The following is a 16,555-nucleotide window of genomic DNA, read 5'->3' as shown; positions in this document are numbered from 1 at the left end:
GGAACGAGTTAAGGAGCTTCTTTCTTCCTAGCCAGCACTTAGGTACAACATGTCTTCAATATCCCTTTTCCTACACTTTCACTTGGATTTTTTCCCCCAAGAACATGGGAGTAGACTCAGATGAACATGGGTGTAGAAAGCAGAAAGTGGAGTGAGCCCAATCTGCTGGTCGTTGCACCATGAAATACCGTCAGAGGATTATAAGAGTAAAAAAACTAACAAGTGACTACTTTTTGTTAAGTAGTAATAGTAAATTACACATGCAATTGTTTTAAATATATATTTTTTTTCCAGGTCTAAGTAATTTTAAAAATGACATTTTTGTAAAACAGTGTTTTCTCTCAAAAGATGGATGTGATAAAACAATTCTGGATTCAGTACCCTTAGATCTATAAAGAACACCTAAAATGTCTGACAGCTGCAGAAAAAAAAAAACATTTTCAGACCAATGTAATTCACAATAAAAGACAATTTAAGAAATTCAATGTGCACCTTTTAATACATAATACAATTAAGGCCGTCTAGCTGAAATGTTCAAGACACCCTAATGCCACAAGAAGCATTGGTGAGCTGGGACACGTAACCTGCCTCTGCTACTCACTGCAAATAAAAGAAAAGAACAAATAAACATGACACTTACTTCATGTATCAGTAAATATAAGTGTCCTGGGGTGATACTTGTTAAAGAAAAAGTATAACTTATTCACACAATTCAGTTTAGAATCAGGTGTGAGCTGGAGCCTATCCTGTTAGCATATTAGGCAGGAAACTCTGTATAAATAAATCAAGGCAGTAAGGAGCATTTCACTTCTCAACATGACTACCTACTCTGCAGCAGGATACCACGTGCCACTGCTGAACTGCCTAGTGTAAGAATCGGCACTCTCTACATCAGTGTATGTTAACCATTTAAAGCTGACGATTACATTCAAAATGCAAGTCTAGTTCAAACAAATGAAAAAGAAAGTAATAAAATGAATATTAAACCAAAACGGTTCAGAAAAATAAAACACTCTTGAAAGGAATTAAGTATCTTTTAAATATTGCAGCTCAACTTACTACAGCAGTGTTCTCTCAACAGTATGATCTTTCTCATGTTAAAGTATTTGGTAAACAATGGCTGTGGTTAACCCTAAGCCTAACCCTATTTTGTAGGCAAATATGAATGGTCTTGTGGGGCTGTATGGTGGTGTAGTGGGTATACCAAATACCCTAATGTTGTTTTCAGTGGAGTGTGCGTGTTCTTCCACTCCCCATGTGTGCTTGGTTTCTGTATGTGTGTGCGTGGGCCATGTGATGGGTTATTGCCCTGTCCAGTGCTGTTTCCTACCTAATGCCTAGTATGGCTAGGATCAAATCTAACCCAATGCAACGCTGAACTGGATTAAATGGGGTTATGTTATTAATTAAATGTTGTACTGTGGTGATAAACTGCTAGCCATGAAAAGGTTCTCATCACACTTGAGCTGACTAAGCCGAAGTATTCATCCATTTATCTGCACTTCCATTATAGGGATATGAGAAACAGGAGCTTAATACAAGAGTAAGAAACCATCCTTATCCATACAGTAAATAAATGCTTTAGTTTTTGCTTCTGGACAAGCAGCATGGTAACACTGATCAAATCTTACTGACTTCATGAGTCTTATATTTGAATTCCAACCTGTGCACTTTCTGTGTGGAGTTAACATTTTTACTGTGTGTGTTTGGATCTTCTACCTTCATCCAGAAGATGAACAGGTTTGACTAACTGAGTGAGTGAGTGGCTGACTGGAAACCTATGTCCAATGCTGCTGAGAAAGACTCTGTCTAGTCATCCTCCTCTGGAATAAATAAGCTTGTTAATTGCTGGATGAATGTTTTGGACATGAAAACTAGTTCAAAACAAAAAGTCAGTTGTGTTTGTATAATTCCAAACAATTGTATTCTTGTTTTTAAATGTGTACATACTACATTTTTTGATTTCTGACTGGCAGCAACACAGTAAATTACTATCACTACTGCCTCACAGCTCAGTTCTATGGCTGATCTGTCATGGTCTGCATGGATTATCCACAGTGATCCTATGTCTGCATGGATATTTCTTTGAGTACTCTGGTACTCTCACACATCCCAAAAGATGTTTGCATTAAAAATCTGGTACAACCAAATTCAGTGAGCTTCCCCAGCCAGGACTGTTCTCTGTCTTGCAACTAATACTGCTGGGATACACTTTGAAAGTTGGATAGTAAGGCTTTGTAATGGCAGCTGCAGCTACAGTTACACAGTCCTTCATCCAACAGCACCTCACTGCAAGGCAAAACAGTTGCATTTTACATACCTTCCATTTTGGTTATGTTGTCATTTTTTGTTCAAAAATTAAAAATGTGCACATCATTGTTTACACTTGTGTCCATTTCCATAAACTGCCATTCTATAAGGCATTTAAAATATAAAGGGAAAATCTAAACTTCAGACTGAATTAATTCACTGCTGTGGTAGAAAATGTACACCATCTGTTGACACTGTGGTTAGTGATGCTGACTGATGTATCCAGTGATTTATAGGCCTGGTCGTCTATGTGGGTTTTCGCTACACAGCCTTTAAGACATACTTGTTAGGTTAAGAAGGGATTCCAAATTGGCCACTTGTGAGTGTGCAACAGACTGGCATGCTGTCCAGAACTGTCTCCTGCTTTGTGCCTGATGCTGATGGGATAATGAATGAAACTGAATTAAATGAAGCTGGTTTGACAATCATTTGGAATGCAGTTAGGTAGTTTAACAAGCAGTCAAGTGTGTGTTTACCTCCATGTTTCCTGTAGTTCTACACCATATACTGTGGGCTGTGCATAAAATAGAAGTGTTCTGCCTCTCTGCAACAGTTTGGACGAGCTACACGGACAGATGTCTCAGATGTTGCTGGTCAAAATCGTCAACAATATGGGTCATTTAATTCTATATTTAAATCCCTCATGACAAAATCCCTAACGTGTACAGTGTGTATTTGTAACTGGGCACTGGCTAATTTCTACTTTGGCTTCTAGCTTCCAATAAACAGCAGTACACAAAAGGAAATCTTCTCTTTCATGTGTGGTGTATTAGTATTGATACATCTGCTTTACTAGGCAAAGTAAACTACCCTGTTATAATGAATGATTTATCTCAAAGACCATTTGTATTTGTGGCAGAAGGCACATTTCTAATACTTTGGGTGAGGTCAGAGGGAGAGTAACCAAGTCACCAAATCAGCCTTTTAGTTATTCTAAAGCATCCTCCTTATGCAAAACTTACAGGAGACTACTTGTACTACCATTCTGCTGTCTGAACAGTGTGATAAGTTCACAGTAATGACATAATTCCCTTCTCTTTCAATGTTCCCCTTCTCACTGTGCATTTGCATTAATGCTGTCTAAAATGTTTTCATAGATTTATAATGTCCTTAAATTGTTATCCGGCCCCTCTTTTCATTAAGAGTTACATTGTATTTCACAGACAGCAAAACAGTTTTACACTCAATTTTAAACTTAAATCTGTGAAGGATCAGTATGGTAGGCAAATTAGAGTGTGAGAGAAGGACATAAAAATAACAGTACATAAGGTAAGAGCATTGAGTTCAGGTCCAGAAATGGCAAGCATGCTTGTTCTTCGTGACTCTATATATAGCATTTACCACTAAGAAGAACTCTGATTAGATGTGAAAACGCATGCATGTTTTAAGACAACCTTTTCAAGATATTTATTATGGCTTTCAAATGTGCTTCAGATACAAGAAATCCCTGAGAAGCCTGTAAATCAAAAAAAATAATCTTAAATATGGAACATAAATAAAATTGTCTTCTCAGTCATTTTGCCATCTTTAATTCAGGCTAGGTATTGGATGGTGGATCTTTGTGGTTGAAAGGAATAGCTGAAGAGTAACAGTCTGAAAAAAATGTGATGTGCTGTGTCTCCGATCACAAACAGTTACATTTTAGTAGGAGTCCATAATACAGCTTTGTAAATTGCCAGAGCTATGTGGAATACTGCTCTTCACAGCAAACAATCTTCCATTTCAATGGCCGATGTGCCCCCTGAAAAGACAGAAAAGACAATGTGAATATCAACTTCTGCTGTAAGTTCACTGCCACTGTTCAGAACCGGATCAGGAATGGTACAGGAATTACTCACTATTAAGTCAGTCAGAACTGCACTGGCCAGAAAAAAGTCTTTATACTGCCAAACTCCTGGAATCTCATAACACCCTGAGTGATTCTCTATCTAAAAGGTCCTGTAGGCATTTCTGATACTAATGTAATTTTTCAATAAGTTCAGGTAAAACCCAATCCGAGTCTGCAGTATTTCCTTATATTCATCTATTATCTAACATACTTATCCAGTTCATGGTCACAAAGAGACCCTACCTTTTCCAGTAGCATTAGGCACAAGACAGGAACCAGTCCTGAATGGTGTACCAGTCCATCACAAAGCACACTAACCCACACAAAATCATAAGAATAATTTTAAGGAACCAATGAACCTAATTATTTCCTCCTACCGTAAATCACAATTTATGCTGAAAGAAATTACAATAGAAAAAAGGAGAACATTTTTATTAAAAAAAAAAAGATCAAACCTGCTTAGTCCAATTGAGGGTCACAGAAGGCCAAAGTCTATACTTACAGCAGAGTGCAAGGTAGGAACCCTGGATGGGGCGCCAGTCCTTCAAAGAGCCTATCCATCCACATCTAACCTGCAAATCTTCAGACTGTGCAAAATCTAAACACACAGTGATTGGACATGAGATTTGAACTCATAGCACTATCAACTGCACTACTATGTTACCCATTGTTATTCTTTCAGAGCGGCAGGTATTTATTGTTATTATTTATTATTTTATTTATTACTAGACATTAAGCCCGTTACAATAACGGGCGCTAGAACAGTAGTGCATAAACATTAGTAGGAACAGTCTATATTAAATGGCAAGGGACCCTGACCTCATTCTGTTTCTTGTCTTAATTTTTTTTTTTGTCAAAAATATTTTTGCAAGAAGCCTAAAGTAAAATAATAATAAAAATAAAATAGAAACGTATGACAATACAGTAAGTATAATTAATATTGCCTTAGTGTAAACCTTTGTAACAATCTGTAAGACACAATATCTGAAGAAGATATTTAGGAAAAATTTTCTATTTTTTTACCTCATGAAATTTTTCTATAAAATTTCATTATAGACAACATTTCTTGTAAACATTCTGTCCAAGTTTGGCAAGAGTTTGCCTTGTTCAGGACCATCTACAACCTTGACAACAACATCTGGAAAACTTCTAACTCTTGATAATGCAACATATAACTGACCGTGGCTGAATACTGGTTCTGGCAAGTAAATGGCAACTTTTTTTAAGGTTTGCTCATCTGAGTCTCTCTCTTTTAGCGTTTTTCTGACGCTCATTTTCTTTTTCTTCAATCAATCTATTTGTTCGTATTTTTTTTTTGTCTTTCAGCCTTTCTTTTGTTGATGTTTATTTGTTGAGCTGACCATTCTTCCAGGAGATGTTACTTATATAGGATTTGATTGTCTGTGTCTTTTGTCCTACTCTACGTGTCCTTTTTTTTTTTGGGTGGCACGTTGTTAGTAGATATGTCCGTAATATTTTCTTTTACAGTAATACTGGCTTGTATGTGGCTGTATTATGCGTCAGTGTATTGTGTGCCTTTAAATTTCTCTCACAGTAATACTGGTTTGTATTTCCGTAAAATGCCTGTAATTTTCTCTGACAGTAATACTGGCTTTGATGTCCGTAATATGACTTTAATTTTCTGTCACAACAGTGGTCAATCAGCAGAGTGTCCCCAGCAACTGATGTAATGTGTGGCGTGCAGTTGATAATCGTGACTGTGTCGTCTCCCCAGCAAGTATTTTAATCTGTACTGGCGTGTAGCTGATTACTGTACGTGTGGCGCCTCCCCAGCAATGGATTTTATGTGCGCGGGCCGCGACCACCTAATCAGCACTCTCCCTAGCAATGATGTCTTTTATTTGCTTATTATGCGCTGCCCCGGCTAGGCCATTCACTGTGTGCCCAGCTTCGAGTGTGTGTGCGACCAAGGTGCTGTGTGCATGGGTGGGGCACAGTGCGATGTGCGTTGCGGCCCCGCGCATGCGCACTTCACCAGAAGACACACACACGGACACTTGGACACACACAGGGCTTTTATTAAAGAGGATTATTATTTATTATTATTTCAGAGCTGCTGTATTTCCAGTTAAGAGGGCAGATAAAAGCTAGAAAAAAAAACTAAATTGCACAGAAATTTCTTAAAAAAAAATCTCCAAAAATAAGTGTAAATATAGGGAACTTGTTACCTTGCTCAGGGCCACTTCAGCACCTTTAAACAGCTCGATATTAATTCCAAAGCACTAGCTGAACAGGAACTGACATGTATCTCAACTCCAGCTGGTTTTTGAATATGCTCCTCTAAGAAAGACATTAGCTATAACTAAATTATAATTACACATTTAATGAAAATTACACTGACTTTTCAATAAGTTAAAAAGACTGACATATAAGGTGCAACTGCCTTAGATATCTGCATGTAGTATGGACTTGGTCCACATTTAGGAATGGTTCGAGTTTTGTGCACTGTGCTGGCAGGACTCCAGTCTCCAACTTCCTCGTGAGAAGCAACTGAGGATATTATTTTATGGTACTACTTCTTGTTTCGGCTGCTCCCATTAGCGGTTGCCACAGCGGATCATCTTTTTCCATATCTTCCTTTCCTCTGTGTCTTGCTCTGTTACACCCATCACCTGCATGTCCTCTCTCTGATACAATGTAGTTCTTGTTAACTTGTTTAGTATTTTCAAATAACATTCATTTGCTCCTTGGGTCACAGTTTACAACTGTTGCCAGTTTCCACTTTGCATTGGTGAACTATAAGTCTTTTACTACAATATGCAGTAGTTGAAGTGGATACATCAATAAAATATAATGAAAGCATTATGTTACTGTCTGGAGCAATGTTATGCAATGCTACACTGAAAAGTACACACAGGAAAATGTCAAAAGACTAGACAAATATGACAACAAAAATGCAATTACATGCATTCATTTTTAAGATTCCTTCAAATATGAACGTTAAAAAACAGTGCAATTGAAACTACATGGAAGTAAACATTTTTGCTACTCTCTGAAATGCCTAGATCTGTTCCACATAAACCTGTCTGTTACTGTACTGAACCCTCATACAGTACCAATAAAGTGTCCCCATATTGTCTGACAGGAATATAAATGTCACCTGGCCAGCAGAAACCCTTCTCCTGAAACTTAGCTCCAGGAGAGTGAATTAGGACCACACATGCTTGAGCGAGATGATGTCTGCACTACTCCAGAGTCTCTCATAAGCAGGAGTGGAGATACTCCGATACCTCTGTCATGTAGTTAAAGTGTGCATTGATGAAAAAGTGGGTCAACCCAATGTATCTTCATTATTACAGAAAAGAAAACTTTGACCGATTGAAGATTGTAAGTGCCCAAACATTATTCTGAAACAACTGATCGTAATTTGTACAGAACGTGGATTCAGAGTCTTAATGACTACCATTACAACTCTGAAGTAGAGGTCTGCTTTTACATAATTTTTTGCAATGCGGGCAAGTCAACTTTATTCCTGCAGTGCTGAGTGGGTGGCCAGAGCATTGATGAACGTTTTAGAAGATTCTAGAAACACAAATTATTTAGAAGCTACATGATTTTAATTTATCATCAATGTTATATTAAATACAGCTTCCCTATAAAAGCCATCTGTGATGCGTGGTGTTTTTTTATTTCACTTTTATATTCATAGGAGCCTTGTGGGCATGTGCATGATTTGATTACTGTTTGAAACAATGTTGTATAAACTTTTTTTCCACTTTAGAACACAAATTCTCATTGCAAATGTACACCATGAATGGAAAATAAATAAGTGACTTGCAAAATACTGAACATATCCTTTAACCTAATTGTGCATAAATGCATCCTTGCCACTATAACAACATATAATTAGCACTGTCGGTTCCAAACAAAGCTACAACATATGATTGCACATGAGACATAGGATGGGAACATCTGATTTTAACTTCAGTGAGAATGATACCTATTTTGGTTCTTCAGCATCCAACAATATTTCAGAATGAATACACTCCGTTATTGGATGGATTTTTAACAACAGTTCAGACACATTTTAAGGCTTGATTTACTCTATATGTCAGTTATTTGACTGGTATGTCATAAAAGTTGCTATAAGTTCAATATCATGCCATAAACATTTGAAAAATATACAAAATGTCAAAGAAAAAGGTTTAGCATTAGAATCCAAAACGGACACAATAGCCTAATCATTAGTAGGCTACATTTTTCAAATCGTTTTAGCTACATTATAATAGTTTCAGCACAGTATCTTATTATTTGCAACACAGACTTAAATCAAATTAATGCTGTCACAGTAAAGTAACAAGATGTTCTGTAATACATGCATTCCCTTCTATTCAGGAGACTTTTGTAGTGAGTATCAGTACTTAATATTTTCAGCATGTTTATACTATAATACATTTATACTAATATCGATTTAAGTAATTGGAGTTTAGAGATATGTGATAAAACTTGGGGTTATTTTATTAGTTATAACTAGGATGCTCATTCCTCACACAGTCATATCCGTCAATGCAATGTTTCCCACAACAGAAATCAAAGTTGCACTCCTGCCTTGCCAATCTTAATTGCTTTTAGTTTTGTAATACAGTTAACAGTAATACGAATTTTGGTTTACTAACCCACACTTGTTTCACAGTAAGCAGAGGAGAGTTCTATGCCCCTGTTTAAAGTTTAAGTAACTTTAGTATATTGATAAAGTATAACCAAGTAGTTAGAATTCAATTTGATGAAGTGCATACAAATGTCAATACAAATTTTCAGCATCAGGACAACAAGAATCATCCTTGTGGATTATTTTCCAACAATTAGCAAGTAATGAATCCACCAAAATGCCTGCTGTTTTATTTTTAGAAAACCTGTGATCAGATTATCCTTCCTTAAAGTTTTTGTTTTGAAATATAAATATAACACAGCAGGTTGGTATTATGCAAGCAAAAATGGAAATGTATTTCTCTTTGAAAAATTCTTTATTAACTCCTTTCTTGAAGGCCTAAATGCATGATTACTTGCTCTAAATTAACTTTGAAATGACTCTAAGCTATGCTCACCTTGTGTGGAGTGTCAATGGACACCATATTCCTGTTATACCTGATGATACACTTCTGTATTGCTTACAGTACGAAAGCGACCACTGTATTCATTAATTCTTCTCTCAACACACACCATTTGGCAGTGATTGGCTGCTTTCTTACCTTTCCAACAGTACTCCAGTGTGGCTTTTTTCAGTTTTAGAAGATTGGTGTAGTAGATATGAAGTTGTCCGTGCAGGTGAAGTGGTTAAGTAGGGGGATTAGATAGGGAAGCCTTGTAGCTCTACCACAGAGCCATTCACTTCTGACAAGGGCTGACAACAGTTGGGGTGGGAGGGTACACCAGGGCCACATTTACTCGCTCGCTTCCATTCTTTGGGCAGATGATTTCAGTTACTCCCTCTGGCCTCACCTGGCTCAGCAACTCACCTGTAAAAGAGAGAGAGACTCTAAATCAAAAACATCAAACAAGTACAGTACAGTATTGATTTAACAACAACAACAAAAAAAAAAAAAGAGGGACAGGAGATGCTATATAACTTCTGATCAAGAAAAAAAATAAGAACTAATATTCCTTTATAAAAAGTGAAAACATCTATATATACACAATAAAAATTGACTAAGTCGCCCGACCATGGGGTACGCACGACAGAGCCACGCCCACTAACTCACAGAGCCCTGCCCGACAACTCCCAAGTCCAGCCTCGCTCTCGAGGCATGTGCACTGCCTGTTCATGTGCCCTCATGCAACACCTCACCTAACACAGCCTCAGTCGCTTTCATCTCTGCTACAGTCCACATGCATCTCTGAGCCATGTTGACTTTTAATTGTTCTTTTCAGTTTCGGCTGCTTTTCTATATACAGTATATAATTGACCAAGTCGCCCGACCATGGTGTACGCACGACAGAGCCCCGCCCGCCAACTCTAACCCTCCTCCCGCGTCATGGGATACGCACAACAGAGCCCCGCCCACCAACTCTAATTCTCCTCCCGAGGCATCGACTTCTCAACTGTCACTCCGGAACAACTCAATACGCGAGCTATATTAAGCGTCACCAACGAAGGCTCGCTACACCTTAATGAACAAGTACTGAAACTTATCCTTACCGACATGGTAACTTTCACCAGCATTGACTCCTTCGCCACAGACGATCCCGCAGATCAACTTTCTTTCCCCGAAGAATTTCTTAACAGTCTTAACAGTCCACTGGAATGCCTCCGCATAAACTCAAAATTGGTTCGGTCATCATGCTTCTCAAAAACCTCATGCCAGCAAGAGGTCTCTGTAATGGCACTAGACTGACTGTTACCAGCATTCACCGCAATGTACTGGGGTGTAAAACTATTACAGCTGCTACCTCACAAACTGTCCTTATTCCCCGGATTTCCCTGACCCCATCAGATTCAAATTTGCCTTTTACTTTTACATGCAGCCAGTTTCCTGTTAGATTAGCCTTTGCAATGACAATTAATAAGGCACAAGGCCAAACTTTCAAAAAGATATGCCTGCATCTGCTAAAACCAGTTTTCAGTCAAGGACAATTGTATGTTGCTCTCTCCAGAGTTCCATCTTTTCATTCACTCACAGTCGTATCCTCAAACCCATCCCATTTGGACAACTGTGTCTTTCAGGAAGTGTTCACCCATCAATAAATAATTATGTGGCATATACTACGCCGTGGGTCGGCTAGTAAAATTATAAAAACAAAGATGCAGATCTGAAAAGACTACCACCCTTGAAAACTGTCTGAAGACAGTTTCTTCTAATTGGGAAATTAAATAAATTATATATATATAAAATAAATTAACAATAGTAATTCCAGAGACCTAATTGGTCCTGTGATGGGCAATCTGACAGATTTATTTCAAGGCGTCAGCCTTAAAAATATTATGATGGACAGGACTGACTAGCTGATCTGGTCATGTTGAAAAAGCAGCACTTGTCTATCAGCCATGCCACTTTAAAACAACACAGATTACTCAATAATTCCAGGAAAAGAACAACTGTCAAAAACTTTGATTTTGATTGGTACCAGCAGCCAAATAAGCAGTATGTACATTATATGCATGTAAAATACAAGTTCTAGATGTTACCCTCTATAAAAGAAATCCTTACTTGCACAATGAACACATGATCTTTAAGAGTGTTCTTTAACTTTAATTTTCTGATTAGCAGTTCTTTATCCTGATTAAGCAGGTACAGTATGTAACAGTATATCTGAAATTTCAATGTTGCTAGGTGTTTCTATTAATTCATGTAGTAGGAATGAAAAAAGTACATGTACTGTTATCTAGCAAATACTATTGTAATGATTCATATAAAGGTACGCTATAATGCTGCATTGTGAAGCAAACAAAAAGTAGTAAATTGGTACTGTGTATTGCTGTGATTTACAAATGTCTAGGATAATCATGTCATGAAGTTACTGTATATAATGAAGTATGGCTGTGAACACAGATTTCCATTACTATATAATGTTGAAGAGTATACTTTCTATACATTGTAAACTGCACCTTGTTTGTCAATTGTTAAATAACATTATAAACTCCTGCTGGTTCCACTACATTGCTCTGACTGCATCTGATAATTAAATGGTAAACTGGCATTCATTGTGATATATGGGAGACAATGTGATATAGTGGTTAAGGCTCTGGACTTCAAACCCTGAGTTTGTGGGTTCAAATCCTGTTACTGACACTGTGTGACCCTGAGCAAGTCACTTGACCTGGAAAACCAAAAGAAATGTAACCAATTGTATCATAAATGTTGCAAGTCACCTTGAATAAAAGTGTCGGCTAAATAAGTAATTGCAATGTAATACAGTAATCCCTCCTCGATCGCGGGGGTTGCATTCCAGACCCCCCGCAATAGGTGAAAATTCACGAAGTAGAAACCATATGTTTCTATGGTTATTTTTATATATTTTAAGCCCTTAAAAACTCTCCCATACTGTTTATAAATATTCCCCGCAGAGTTATACAGCATAATCCCTTTGTATTCTCTTAGATATTAGGTAAGATTAGGTTCATTGGAATTATGTATATAAACACACTGTTTATATACAGTAAAACCTAAATGTTATTTTAAAGATATCGAGTGACTCCGATATCACATATGTTACAGCCATTACGATAGACAGGCCACCAGCAATAAAAACGTACAATGCAAGAAAAATAGTATACAGTAAATGTGTGTACAGTGACACTAAACGTATGTACATGTACTAAGTACTGTAAGTAGAAAATTAATTATGGTTACTCAACAACAATGACACGATGATTTGTCCGATAACAATGAGTTTAATTTTACTGCACAACAAAGGAGAGCGTTACAGCCCTTCTTAAAGGAGCCACTTCAGGCGATTGTGTAGCACTGCCGTTGTTCTTCTTCTGGCAGTCTTCAATCCAGATCCCTAAAGCAGATTCCATCCAGACTATTGCCTTATTACATCCACTTACAACTCGTTTTGCACCCTGGTTAAAAGGACACTGCGGCCGTAGATCTTATATTCCTTTCCTACTTTTTGAATAAAAAGAACCGTAGCCTCATTGATGCTGTAATGGAGTCTTACAGCGGTGTAGCTTTTCCCTTCAACAAATGCAAAACGTTTACCTTTTCGGCAATCGTTAACATCTTCCATTGGCGCTTGGGCACGGCCCCTGAAGCAGTAGCAGGAGCAGATCGTTTCGGAGCAATAATGAAGGGCTTGACTATGCACAAAGATAAACACAAAAGAGCACAAAAGTTAACTCTTTACACAGCGAAACACGTTGATGCTGAATGAGCGAGACGAGACTTCCTGGTTAACACTGCATTCAGCACACTGTATATAAATACAGTGGGAGAATACCGCTAAAATCTCAGCCAAACATGAACTTGCATGTTGATGTACTATAGACAGTTTGTAATAATAAACTAAGCTATTCAATTTATGGCCTGTGTTAATCTCAATGTGTGGAGATTGTCAATTCTTTAAGTGTGTTTAAAGGGTGCAGCTTTATTGCTGCATTTTAAGTTGAAAATTAAGAAATAATTAAATGAATGGATGGGTATGGGAATAATTTTGCAGTATATACCTGAAATTTTGCAGATACTTAGCCAAAAAAAAAAAAACAGAATGTGTGCAACATACTCAAAGTAAACTACAGTCTTGTGTATGTTTACTTTTTTATGCTTACCATTTCTATAACCGGCAGAAAGTGTGCCCTTGTGGTTAAGGCACAGAACTTAAAGGCTCTTAATTCAGTCTATGCCTCTTTTTCACTCTTTCATTCTGAGCCAGGTACCGAACCATCCCATGACTACATTGTATTTGTTAACAGTCTCTGTTTAAAAGCACCTTTGGGTGGTGTTAACATAAAAACTGAAGTTTATTCTTTTGTAAATATACTGAGCTGCAACTATGACCCAAGCATGGCACATTATACTGTAAATCATACCCTCATACTACATACCTTATAACTACGTATTGCATTTATTTCTGAAAACCCCTAACTTTCTACCCCCTAGGATGTTTCGGTTTCAATATTTCCTGTTTCACTGATAGGAATTGTAATTTCAAAGAAACTGAACTTTACTGATAAACTCAATAATAACAATAACCTAATTTATTTGGAATTCAAAACATCCACGCATCAAAAGAGCGACCCTACAAAGACAAAAGGCAGAAGGTGGCATGGCTCTACCTAACTTCCAGTTTTATTACTGGGCGGCAAATATACAGGCGATAAGAACCTGGACACAAATAGAAGAACATACACAGGCATGGACCGCAACAGAAGTAAAATCCTGCAGTACTTCTTTGTATTCCCTGCTCTGCGCTCCAATAAACACACGTTATCGTCAATACACTAATAACCCAATTGTGCTCCACTCACTTAGAATCTGGAACCAATGTAGAAAGCATTTTAAGACGGAGAAGCTTCTATCTGTGGCACCTCTGCAAGAGAACCACCTCTTTCAACCTTCACAAACATATGCAGTTTTTAATATCTGGCAAAAATTTGGAATTAACTTAGCTTAGAGATCTTTATATAGACAACGTCTTTGCATCCTATGAACAATTACATTCCAAATTTAACATTCCAGCTACACATTTCTTTCACTATCTTCAAATCAGGAACTTTGTTAAACAGAACCTTCCAGATTTTCCTCATCTTGCACCCTCATCCACGCTGGAAAAAATATTGCTCAATTTTAAGGAATTAAGACTCCATCTCTGCAATATATAAAATCATTTTACAATCCCTTCCTTTCAAAGATCCAAGAGGTCACTAGGAAAAAGATCTCTCAATTAATATATCAGAAAAGGAGTGGAAAGTAGCAATGCAGAGAATTCATTCGAACTCCATATGCGTAAAGCATAAAATTATACAACTCAAAATTATATATCGAGCACATCTGTCTCGACTAAAACTCTCCAAAATGTTTCCAGGGCATGATCCAACCTGCGAACGTTGCAACCAAGTCCCAGCCTCACTGGGTCACATGTTCTGGGCCTGCACCAAATTAACATTATTCTGGACAAAAATTTTTAATTACCTCTCAGACAGCCTTGGACTCACAATCCCTCCTAACCCATTAACAGCTGTGTTTGGGGTTCTTCCAGAGGGGTTTAAAGTGGAGAAAGACAAACAAATTGTGATTGCATTCACTACACTCTTGGCACGCAGACTTATTCTGATAAACTGGAAGAACCCAAACTCTCCTCTTTTAAGTCAGTGGGAAACTGATGTGTTATATTATTTGAAATTGGAAAAAATCAAATACTCAGTTAGAGGATCTGTACAGACTTTTTCAAAACATGGCAGGATCTAATCAGTAATATTTTAAAATAAGTTTATAAAGCACAGAGAATTTATTAATTTAGGTATTTTTACAAGCCTTAAATTTTACACCGTTTGGTTGCTCTCTCTCTCTCAGGGGTGGGGATCGATCTGTTCTTAACATAATTCTTTTTTTTGTAAAAACTTGATTGCTATGTATTGATTGTAATAAAATTAATAAATAAATAAAAAAAAAAACAAACTCAAATGCTGGTAATCCTAACCATTGTCCATAGAAACCCTGCCTCATAAATGCAACTAGCTTTTCACTGCAGACAGCTTGCCTAATCTGAATGCAGAGAGAGGAGCTATTGTTCACCCAGAAGATTCCTGAAAAGCTCTAAGCTGCTGATTCACAAAGACATACAAGCACAAACCAGCCTGGTTACGGGCTGTTTACAAAGACCACTGCTTGCAAGTGGCCTTCAATAACATCTGTATCTGCCAGTCTCCCATCTTTCAGTCTATCTAACGAAAGACATCATATATCAGATGCAGACAGTCTGCCATGCCTGGCTTCTTCTCCACCTTAAGCCAATATGATCTGAAGAATGAATGCTAATTGCATTCATTAGCAAGGCGCCACTTGTAAGGAGGAGCAGCTGTGACTGCTTTGCATCCATCTAAAGTATTAGCTTCAATTTCATTTCATCCAGACAGGAAAGCCATTTTAATAGTATTGGCTATCCTAAAGGAACATCAGTAAACAGATGAGCTCTTCATTGTCAGGAATTTGCTACTAAGTAATATGTTGTCACTAAATGGGCTACCTAAAAACATTTTTACATATAAAGCTCTCTAATCATATAAACTGGACTTGAAAAGACATTCTTGTACACAGATTTTAAAACCTTTGAAGCTTTTTTTTTTTTTTAACAAATTTCCCCCAGCAAATGATCAGGACAAACATACATTCTTATTGGAGTACAAGGACAAATGAACACATAATCACATGGCTTAGGGTCAAGACATGATGAAAATTTTAATAAAAATAATCAGAGTACATAAGTAAAAAGCCAAAAACCGATTCATTAATGTATTTTAAAATATTTGCTATTTTAATAACATTATTATGGCAGTCCTCAAGAGTACACTGGAATGATGTGCACAACTAAATCTTCAGACACTGCATTGTGTAAATCATGACTTAACTATAAACAAACACTCAAGTGCTTTATAGGAGAAGATAAAATAAAATATCGATATTGTGGATTAATTTCTTAGGTAGGCAAGTTCAGTTCACACTGTCTGAATGGCTATGTAAATAAATGAATGAATTATAATAAAAGATGCAAACTCGGCTATTATCAGTTCAGCAAGAGCCTGTATTATGCAAAATGTAATTTTATTTACTGTAACAACTGCAAGATAGCAAGAAGCAAGCCTAAATATTTACAGCAGTTCCATTAAGAGAAATAAATTAAGAGGGAGAAACTCTCGTTTGGAAAGTTTATTTTGTTTTTTTGTTTTGTTGAGAGATGAAAGGCTATAAACAAATTTTATGTTTTTCAGCCTATAGAGTCAAACAGTAGTAATATCCA

General features: G+C 37.1%; 1 protein-coding gene across 1 annotated transcript in view; it reads right to left on the bottom strand.

The window, feature by feature from the left end:
• Positions 1-424: 424 nt before the first annotated feature.
• mfhas1 (malignant fibrous histiocytoma amplified sequence 1) overlaps positions 425-16,555 on the bottom strand; it is a 99,077-nt gene continuing 82,946 nt past the window's right edge. Inside the window, exons 2-3 of the mRNA XM_039750368.1 lie at positions 9,349-9,615; positions 425-4,051 (exon numbers count right to left, since the gene is read on the bottom strand). Of these exons, the coding sequence (XP_039606302.1) occupies positions 9,485-9,615 (131 nt within the window). The 3' untranslated portion in view covers positions 425-4,051; positions 9,349-9,484. The remainder of the gene's footprint in view (positions 4,052-9,348; positions 9,616-16,555) is intronic.

This window comes from Polypterus senegalus, chromosome 4 (genome assembly GCF_016835505.1).
Source record: "Polypterus senegalus isolate Bchr_013 chromosome 4, ASM1683550v1, whole genome shotgun sequence".
NCBI lineage: Eukaryota > Metazoa > Chordata > Cladistia > Polypteriformes > Polypteridae > Polypterus > Polypterus senegalus.
The sequence above is the reverse complement of the archived record's forward strand: the minus strand, read 5'-3'. Positions and strand labels throughout refer to the sequence as shown.